At 29.9% G+C, this 10776-nt stretch overlaps 2 protein-coding genes across 2 annotated transcripts; one reads left to right on the top strand and one right to left on the bottom strand.

Annotated features, from left to right (window-relative positions):
• The first annotated feature begins 2035 nt into the window (after positions 1–2035).
• LOC106664025 lies at positions 2036–6658 on the top strand. Its single transcript, XM_014389384.2, has 7 exons — positions 2036–2183; positions 2750–2946; positions 3174–3396; positions 5621–5822; positions 6014–6232; positions 6293–6418; positions 6484–6658. Exons 1-7 carry the CDS (start codon positions 2114–2116, stop codon positions 6608–6610), a joined length of 1164 nt encoding a protein of 387 aa, XP_014244870.1. The 5' UTR covers positions 2036–2113; the 3' UTR covers positions 6611–6658.
• On the bottom strand, positions 6627–9353 carry LOC106664026. Its single transcript, XM_014389385.1, has 5 exons — positions 9243–9353; positions 8968–9118; positions 8718–8909; positions 6972–7083; positions 6627–6906 (listed from the first exon to the last, which is right to left on the bottom strand). The coding sequence occupies exons 1-5, from the start codon at positions 9289–9291 to the stop codon at positions 6691–6693; spliced, it is 720 nt and encodes a 239-aa protein (XP_014244871.1). The 5' UTR covers positions 9292–9353; the 3' UTR covers positions 6627–6690.
• Positions 9354–10776: the final 1423 nt, after the last annotated feature.

The raw sequence follows: 10776 nt of genomic DNA on the forward strand, positions 1-10776 counted from the left end.
ACAACCATTTTCAACATGGAGAAAGTAAACCCAGTTTCCTCGGTTATCGCAGCTACAACGTTTATCGCCGACTGTATCCTATCACCGAATGCACTAGATCCTTATGAGAATGGTAGAAACATAGGTTGTCAAGGAAATGTGGCAATTTTACTCTTAGACTGAAATCGTGACATTTCCGCAGGATTTCGTCTTTCCATGTCATCACGTCATCCTTCTCGAGGTCGAAGAACATATTCTGTTCAAAAACCTATCCTGAAGGTCGCCCTCGAGAAGAGAGGCAAACCCACTGCGGAGCTATGCCTACAGAAAACTTTGGGCAAGTCAAAAATCACATGTTTTGCAATATTAATATTTATTATTTGGACTTTCACCCTGAAGGATTGTCACTCCTCGATGTGCTGACTTAGTGTCTATACATCAAGAAGTTCATCCGCCCCATTATTTGGCTGGGTCGCTAGTATCCCCTTTAAGCCAAATGCCCTAGAGATCACCGCTTCCTTACCAAAAGAATGCAAAATATTTCACAACCGATTAGAATACAAACTAAGAACCATGAAATAAGCGATAAACCTGATTAGGAAAAATAATACTATAATACCAGAATAAACTTGATTGAGAAAAGTATTCCAAAGGACTAGCAACAAATAAAACTCAGGAAAAAATATAGAACTAATATGGAACAGGATTCACACCACAAACCAATAAATATAATCAAAACCTCTCAACGAACATTAAAAAATATACATCTACACAAAATACATACATGAAAAACTTTAAAAATGGAGCAAGATTATAAAGAAGAAATAGCATAATCAGTAAGAACCAAAATGAGATGGAAATGGCCTTTTCTGAAATGTATCTTATCCATTATTAAAACTTGATAATCACAAGTTAAGTAAGTAAAAGGGGTATTATTTTCGTAAGAAAAAAATAATATACCAACCAAAAATTAGCAAGTTATTAATTATTTTAGTTGGTGTCTTCTTTATTCTTTTAACATATTTAATATTATTTAAGATACTAGAGAAGAGTGTCTTTAAGTAATATTAAATGAGACAGTAACCATTATGTTATTTACTACAAATATAAGTTTATCATATATGCTAATTACTGATTTATACAAGCTCAAATTTGTACATGCATACACATGTATAAAGAGTTGAGCCTTTCACTTCCTGTGGTCCACCTTCAATTCCAGCTTTTGTAATTTACAATAAATTACTGGTAGGTCTCAAGAATTACCCACCTTAGCTGGGGGTAAGCCATGAGCCTGGGGGATACTAACAGGTAGGTCATTTAGCCTCCAATGCAATTATTTCCTAAATACAAACTCATTCACATTCTCTCACTCTTAAATACATTCTTTTTATTTACACACCATTCACTCAGTTTAAAAGATTGGTTCTATAATCAGGTTGTAAAGTTAGTCACTCTAGAAATCCTAAAGTTTTATTTGCTTTAGCAATAATTTTATTAACGTGTATATGAAAGTTTATCTGAGTGTCAATAATGATGCCAAGAATTTTAAGGAACGAGTTTGATACAGCGTACTTAAATTTGATAGATTTTTTGGAAAGTCATAACTGAACATTTGTCAGAATTAATTATACTTTTAATCTAAAGTCTTGGTTGAAATGAAAAAGTGGCACGAGCAGGATTTGAACCCACGATCTTTGGATTAAATTTGTCAGAATTTAAAAGAATATTTTTAGTTGAACACTATTTATTAGGTTTTACTAAGGCATGTTGAAGTTGTAAGCAACCAGAAACAGAATTAATCACTAAAAATACTAATTAATATTTATATTATTATTTATAATACATTATTTAATAACACTCCCACACAGTCAAGTATCTACTTTATAAATTATGTTCCTGAAGAATTAGAGTTTTGTATTAAGTAAATTAGTTTTATTTTTATATTATAATGATAAATAATAAAAAATTTTAAAATATTTAATTCCCTTGGAGAGGGATAATTTGTTTAGAAACTGGTTGAACTGGTAGCATGAGCAAGAAACAGTAAACACAAATATAAACAAGTAGACAAGCACGTTGGAGGTGGTTGATGTGTAATTTGTATTTTTAATTGTATTTATTATTTTTAACGAAAATGTCTCAGCGAGATTCTTGTGTAATAAACAAAGTGCTGAAAGGAAATAGTCTGCTTACTCCGAATATAAGTAAGGCAAAATTATTATAATATTTTTGATTTTTTATTTCATTTCAACTTAATTCTTCTCTTATATTAAGAGATTAATCTCAGATATCTTTGGTCTCGAAATGCTGTTTTTTTAAAGTGTCGATAGCCAAAATCAGATTTATCAACTTCATTAAAAAATTTACTGAATATAATTCAGCTAAATATGCACAAAATAATTTTATTTTTACTTAATTAATCAATATATTTTTATGTAATTCTTTTCTAATGTTAATTACATAATTTTTAAAAATGTGCTATATTATTATACACATTAATATTGATTCTTTTTACACACATTTTACATTTTTCAGGTATATATATGAAATATTCTTTTAAGCTATTTTCTTATTTTACGTATTATTTAATATTTAAGTAATTTTTTCCTTTGTTTTCTTATTCTTAGTTTTGCTTTTATATTGTTATATTTTTTATATTGTGTATTTCTATATTTAAACATTTTTGTAAATTAGGCTAATTCCATAAACTGTATTATTAAAATTCAATTTATAACAGAATTTTAATTAATTTTAATAATAAAATTTCCAGTTAGCTTTGATTATGGCGCCCTGACAAAGCAAGATGTTCCCAGTATTCAGTGTGAAATGTATGTCGACAAAGAAAATATGACCGACAAGACACTTGCTTTATCGAAGCAGAGCAAACGTTACATGGGAAAGCCCGAAAACATTCAAAACGCTCTGTGCCAGACTATTCTTCTTATAAGGAATAAGAAGACGAACGAGGCAAGTATTAAAAGACAATTTTAAACTAAAATTTATAATAAGTAGTGTCTCAAGCGGGATTCGAACCCATGACTAGGGTTGACTTAACTATTGAGCTGATTGTGGGTTTGAATCCCGTTTCTGACACTAGTTTTTTCATCTCAACCCACTACCTTAGATTAAAATTATAATTAATCAAAATAATGTTGTTAATCATATATGGATTTATTATAAGTGTTTTCATTTAGGCCAGGGTTATACCCTTCGAATCGTGCACTCTTTTAAACATAAATCCAAAAAAGAGAAAATTGATGGCGGAATCTTTCAACATACAATTGAACTACAAAGATGGCATAAATACTCTTTCGAAAGCGTTTGGTTCAAAAAAATCTAAACGTATAACAGAAATGCAACAAAGAATGGATCGTACCAACCAAATGATAGAAGCTGACATGACCCAGGAAATGGGAGGTTTGTTTCAAAAATTCCAAATCATGCTCTATAACTTACAACTAACATTAATATTGATTTAATGACTAGATGTACATTGACGTTGGATTGTGGGATGTGCAGTCATATGTACATAAAATACAGAGTAGTGCTCAATTCTTTATTTTCCCAACGTTTCATGGTTTTCATTCTTTTTCAAGGCAATGCTGGAATAAAGGTAGAGCATAAAGGTGCATTAAAATTGTAGCTGTAATTCATTTCGAAGAACTCTTCAGTTTTTCCTTTTTTTTCCATGCCGGTACTACTATAATTACGTGTCAAGGGCTTTAATTTGGTGCACTTTTTTAGTTGGAAATCTTTTACTTAGTTTCAAAAGAAGGTTGAAATTGGATGAGACTGAAAGGAGTAAAAGATTTCCAACCAAAAAGTGCATCAAATTAAAGCCCTTAACAAGTAATTAGAGTAGTACCAGCATGGGAAAAAAATTGAAGACTACCACTTCGAAACTAATTAATGCTAACACCAGAAAAAAAGTGGACAAAAGTGGCTCTACCTTCATTCCAGCGTTGCCTTGAAAAAGAATGAAAACCATACGAAACATTGGCAAATTAAAGAATTTAGCACTACGCTGTTTTCTGTATGATTCCACATCCCACAACCCAACATTGTTGAATACAACAGTCATAAATAAAAGATAGATGTACATTGTTAACACATTCAGGACAGTCGACATATTGCACTCTTTGTTCTTCAAGTGAGGTACTGAGAGCATGGTATCATGCTCATCTCTACCTCTATGCGGGACTGAGAACTCTCTTCAGTTTTAGATTCCAGTTCATAGAAGCAATGTGCTGTTTTAGTTATTATTTTGAGCATGAGTTAGAGTGAGCAGCAATAAGCTGCTTCTTTGAACTTAGTCTAAATGTGAAGAGACTAGAGCACAATATGCTCGTACCTGATTAGATAAGGCCTAAAGTATCCTATGGTTCACATCTGGTAGATCAAAGCTCAAAAAATCCTTTTTTTGGGGGGGGGGGTTGTGTTTTTCGTGAAAATACGTTTAAAAAAAACCAGTGCCTACGAGCCTTTTACATCCAAAAAAGACAATAAATTTTTTCCATTTTTTTCGTTTTTCATTAAAAATACATTAAAAAACGTGCCTACAAGCCTTTTACATCCAAAAAAGACAATAAAATTTTTTCCCATTTTTGGGGTTTTTTGTGCTTTTCTTGAAAAATATGTTTTAAAAAAAGTGCCTACAAGCCTTTTACAACCAAAATAGACAATATTTTTTTTTTTTGCGTTTTTCATGAAAAATATTTAAAAAAAAGAGCCTTTTACATCCAAAAAAAGTCCCACACATTAGGCAGCATACTTATAATCAACGACACATCCGAACAGCACTGTCTGATATTTTCTAATATTTTGGCTCTTTTGGATATTTTTTTTTATAATTAATTATTATTTGGAGATCGTGAGATGCAGTCTGGTGTGATGTAGGTTTTAGAAAAACTTTCTTTATCGTGCCAACATTTCAATCTTTATTGAGATCATCTTCTGAGCCTGGGATTTATAAACATTGTTTGAAATTTACATATACATGTAGGATGCGGAAAAAAATTTATGAATTTATGCAATGCTAGAAAATTTTAGATAAAAGAATTGAATTTATACAATGCTAGAAAATTTTAGATGAAAGAATTGAATTTATACAATGCTAGAAAATTTTAGATTAATAAAAGCATTGTATAAATTCATTTTTTTATCTAAAATTTTCTAGCATTGTATAAATTCATTTTTTTATATCTACAATTTTCTAGCATTGTATAAATTCATTTTTTTCCACATCCTCCATGTATTTGTAAATTTCAAACAATGTTTGTAAATCCCAGGCCCTGAAGATGATCTCAATAAAGATCGAAATGTTGGCACGATAAAGAAAATGTTTTTTCTACAACCTACGTCACACCAGACCACATCTCACGATCTTTGAATAATCATTGACTAACGGTCACTCAACACCACACACTTAATAATGAAATTAAATGTTCTTCTTCCCTGGCCCATTCCTCAGTGAAGTATCAAAAATGGAACACAATATGATGGACTAAAACAAAACCAATAACGTCCTTATTTCACACTTTGTTTGACATTACTGTATGAAATTTGGATGCTGTTGTAACACAATTAAACATTATAATTGTTTTATTTATTATCAAATATATTTTTATCTCTTTAATTTCAGATATTACATTTGATGAAATTGACAATACTGCAAAAGGCGCTGAACAGGCGATTCTTAATTTACTACCTCCTTGTAATAGAAATGCATCTAATTTGTGTGATGTGTATCCTGTTGAGAAATTGCTTTCCGCAGAAGAACAGGAAACTTTAAAATCGGCAGCACAACATTTGATGAACAATCCTCCTGCGGAATCTGATCAGATGTGGGTTTGTGTGTGAAATAATGTGCTATTTCTGAACATATAGGCTCTTAAATTAATTAAACAATTAATGTAGATGTGTTAATTGTATTGAGTTATTGTTGGTTTTTTTACTGACTTCATTCCTGAAAAAACCACCAATAATGAAACAAAATTTCACTATTTCATTCTGGTAATGGTTTATTATTTTTCAGAACTAACTACTTTTTATATTCTCAATATCAACTTCTTGGACCTAATCCTTCGATTTCAAGCCTTAACTTACTTGTTTATGGTAATGCGATTGTTAAATTCCTTAATATGTCTGCGGCTGAAGTGAAATTGAAGAATTGTGCAAATAAGATTTGCCCATTTTCAAATATTATAGCAAATAAAATTTTAAATGAATTCACTATTCAGTCTGAGCAGGGAAGGTAAATATTAAACTTTAATTTTTATATTTCTTGATTTAACATTTTAATTTTTTTTTACAGATCGAGGCCTTTGGAATTAAAAGATAAAGCTCTCAGCCATGTGTTAGTAATAATGCTCTTATTAAATAATTACACAGTCAAATTAGACTTGTTAACATCCTCTGTTAAAGGATTTGGAATCACCAAGCAAGTTACAAAATGAAATAGTACTTACTACTAATTTATCTTTTCTAATTTTGATTTTTTTTCAGACTTCAATGGTTTGTCAAGTTACTAGGTTTATCTTCATTGGGCGGGTCAAGCAAGCAATATGTATTAAAATTACCATTGCCACCATTGCCTGTTGTTAAGAAAGCACGAAAGATCAGTAAGAAATGATATTCGAAATATTTGTCATTATATAAAAAAATAAACATTTTATTTTAATTTGTGTGGTTTGCGTTTATTTATAATTAACATCAATGTTTATTTGGTATGAAATCATAAATAAATTGTACGAAGTCTTGTACAGTCATTCCACCCAATACGAATGCGCCGTACTGTTTTACTTTCTCCCTTGCCAATTCCTCGACGTTAGGTTTGATGGATTGTAATAATTCTGGAAGTGCGACGTTTATTAACTCGTTGAGTGTTTGGCTGACCATTTCATTTCCTCCAAGCATGTTGAAATTTATCTGGGAGAGGTAAAAAAGTTTGTTAAATTAATTTCCTAACTTGAAAATTCATTGTGAAATATTACTTTAATTGCCTGTTCTTCATAATCCAAAAGTAAATCTTTCACTTCTAATGTATTGTCGCTTAGTAATTCAAGACTTATATTTACTGCCAGTGTCAAATTTTTGACATCAACGCTTAAAAAATAAAATAAAAATACACCAAAGAATTAGTTTCTGCATTAAATATACTAAAACTTGTTTTTTAACGAGGATTCGCAACAACAGAGGTCATATCAACTCTGGGGGTGCTGGTGTTATAATAAAAATAAAATAAATTTGTAAGTATGTAGGGTTCAAATGCATAGCTGCTGGCTTCAAACCTTTACTTGACAGTGATGACCTCTGTGTCAACACTAAATTGATGTGGCCACCGACACCCACAAATATATTTATTATAAATGTTTTAAATAAAACATAAGGTCACATTTTTTACTATATTTAAGTTTCATTAATACTAATTTCATTACATAGCTTTTTTTTCAATTCAAATTTACCATTTTTAACTTCAAATAAACCTTTTTTGATTCCAAATTAACCCTTTTTAACTTAAAATTAGCATTTTTAATATAAAATTAACCTATTAACTTCAAATTAACCCTTTTTGATTTCTAATTAGCCTTTTCTTTAAATAATTAAAAACAAACTTTGGAGATGGTATGAGATATGTAAAGTAAAATTCCTGTATTTTTGCAAATTGTTTATACTTTTTAATTTTCATTTGGTATTTTAAGAGATAGATACTTTAAGATATTTTTAAAAATTCACAAATATAAAAAATTTTACTTTTCATGCTTATAACTCATACCATCTCGTAAGTTTTTTTATAAATTATTTAAAGAAAAGGCTAATTTGATATGAAAAAGAGTTAATTTGAAGTTTTAAAAAAATTTTAGAAAGTTCAGTTTGTAGTTAAACAGTTAATTTGAAATTAAAAAGAGTCAGTCTGATTGGAAAAAGCTATAACAATTATTATATTGTTAAAAGTATAATTATTATTAGTATATTGTTAACAAGTATAACAGTATTCTATACAGTGGAGTCCTGCTAGTACGAACTAATTGGGACTGAGCGCTGTTTGGCTTAGAAGAAATTCAGAACAACCGAAAAACTACAGTGATGCAGAAACAATCAGTAAAACAGGTTTGGTTTATTAAAAATGAAAATGGTTTATTAAAAATGAATGATATTCAGATGAGGTGATATGCACCATGTAGACGTTGAAAAATAAGCTGGAAGTTTTCTTGGACAAGGGTGAAAGCGTATGTACGTTTAGTCTGATCATTTTGACCTGTCAAGATGTGTTTCAACTTCTTGCCATCTCCAGTTTTTAACAATGAAGTTAAAACCCTCCATTGAAGATGGCAAGAAGCAGAAACATGTTTGACTAATAAAAGTGAAGATATTCAGATCAAAATTATCCAGACCCACCAAACTACAAGCTGTAGAGTTTGCAGTGTTCTAGGCCAAAATAATGCCATTATTACCATAAAAATTTAACTGGAAAATGGAAAAACTTGTACTTTGTGGACCAAAAGATTTCCGCATTGCTGATCAAAATGTGTTTGGATAAGGCAAAATTTCAGATTATCGGGACTCCACTGTATATGTCATATAAAGCTGCTTTATTGTTAAGGTCAAAATAAAATGCTTATTTAAAATTAAATTTTTATACACCACATTGCTTTTTTGTAATTTGTTTTAAAAAATGCAATAAAATCAATATTTTATAGGTTTTTTTCATTTTTTCATTAGAAGTGTATTATTACTACCTGAAGGGTCCATCTCCAGTCAGTTCGAAGTCCTCGCTTTTTGCTTTAATTGAGTAGAGCCCAGTTAAATTGAGTTCGGGGAAACGTATCTTAACTGCAAAATTTAAATTGTCCATGTCCGCATGCGTGAACAAAGTTTCAAAAGTGTTTAAATCTTTGACGGTTGCATTTTTTGTAGTTACATTGTAAAACCTGTCAAAAAAATTATCTGTTCATTTTTTTCTTCTTCTTCTTCTAAAAGTGAACTTACAGTACTTTTGTGTCGGAATTCATGTTGAGGTCTGGAATAGTTTCTACGTTATTAGCAAGTGATTTTACAAACTCTAACAACTTCTTAAGAGTGTCATCAGTGATGGTCTGATTGGAAGGAGGATCATCGGAAATAAGATTTGTGAGGACACCTAACAATGTAATGTTTTTTTCTTCATATTTTAATAATTAATATACATGTAGATAAACAACCAAAAATATTATATAGCAAAAACAGAATTAGAACAGATTTTAGTCATAGCCATCATAAATTACCTGCTTGAGCGACCCCAATTGAAATTAACAGAACAGCCAATGTATTCATGGTTGAATACCATTTGTAACTAATAAAAATTTTAGCTTTTCAATACCACAATTTGTTTGAATAAGTGATAAGATAAGATCATCAAATGCTTAACCGTCTCAGCATGTTGTTGAATTTACCAATATACGTATTAAAAAAACAATAGTGCTTTTTACAATGGCTAATAAAAAGTTTTTGTTACAATGTAAACAAATGGAAAAAATAAGCAAATATAGAGGAAACAGTCATTCTGTTGAGGGGCACTTCAAATTCTAATTTTCAAGAACATTGAAAACAATTATGTCATTTGAAAACGATCCTTTTGAATTATTTAATTTATTTGCAATATTAATTGAAACATGACTGACTTTTCACAGATTGATTGATAGATGCAAGAGGCTAAATGGATAGATAGACTTTCAATGACAATTACATTTTGTCCTCAGCCAAAAATTACACAAATAATTGAAATAATTTTAGGAGTCTTTACCAAGACTGGTTTCACAATATTTCTACCACTCTCAACACGACAGACAAGAATGACACATCTACACAGAAAACAAACACTTTGAGCCTTGAAGATGATCTCAATAAAGATCGAAACATTGGCACAATAAAGAAAATGTTTTTCTAAAACCTACATCACACCAGACCACATCTCATGATCTCTAAATAATCAATATTCCACCAAACACTCTTTAGAGTCAAAAAGTTGTTTCAGACAAAGTAATAATGAACTGATTCTATCATTTATTTATTTAATGCCTTTGCATAATTGCATAATTTAGCATTAATGAATAATGGTTAATTCATTATTCCTTTGACGAAATCCCTCAATCAAAGAAAAGAGGAAGAGGAGTAGCAATTTATAAAAAGTTGTTAACAAAAATTATTCCAGATGTCAACAATATTTTCACTTGAAATTGCTGCAGGTTCTGTTAAAAAATGAACAGATAAAATTTAATTGCTTGTGTTATAATACTACAGATATTACTATATAAAAACTTTAAAAAAATATTTTCAATAATTTTAAATTACTTAAATCTATACATGTGTATAAGGGCAGCTTAAATTGTATAGTCCAGATTAAGTGTTAACTTTTAACTTCCCTCAACTTAATTTGATTTGGCTTTACTTTAAGTGTGGAAGGGGCGAAGACTCTAAAGTCTTAATGGTTACGTGGCAAAAATCGTTTTCAGTTGGACAGTGCCAATGTGTTTCGCCGAACTTTGCACCTTTATTATCAAGCCAGATAATCTGAGATAAAAAAGGTATTTAAATATTTTTTTAAAAGATGGTTTGTTGGTAGGTAAGAAGGTTGGCTTCTTAAATTGTATTTTTTTAAAATATGCAGGATCGTATTAAATATGACGATAGGATAAAACATTACAAAAACCTAAAGAAGTTAAAAGTTATTTTTTTATAAACAATTGACAGTTGATATTAATTTTTATAATATAGCAAAAAAAAAATCACCTCACAAATGCTTCCATTTTGTTTAAATCA

The sequence above is a fragment of the Cimex lectularius genome, unplaced genomic scaffold, assembly GCF_000648675.2.
Source record: "Cimex lectularius strain Harlan isolate CLEC.00 unplaced genomic scaffold, Clec_2.1 scaffold26, whole genome shotgun sequence".
Classification (NCBI taxonomy): domain Eukaryota; kingdom Metazoa; phylum Arthropoda; class Insecta; order Hemiptera; family Cimicidae; genus Cimex; species Cimex lectularius.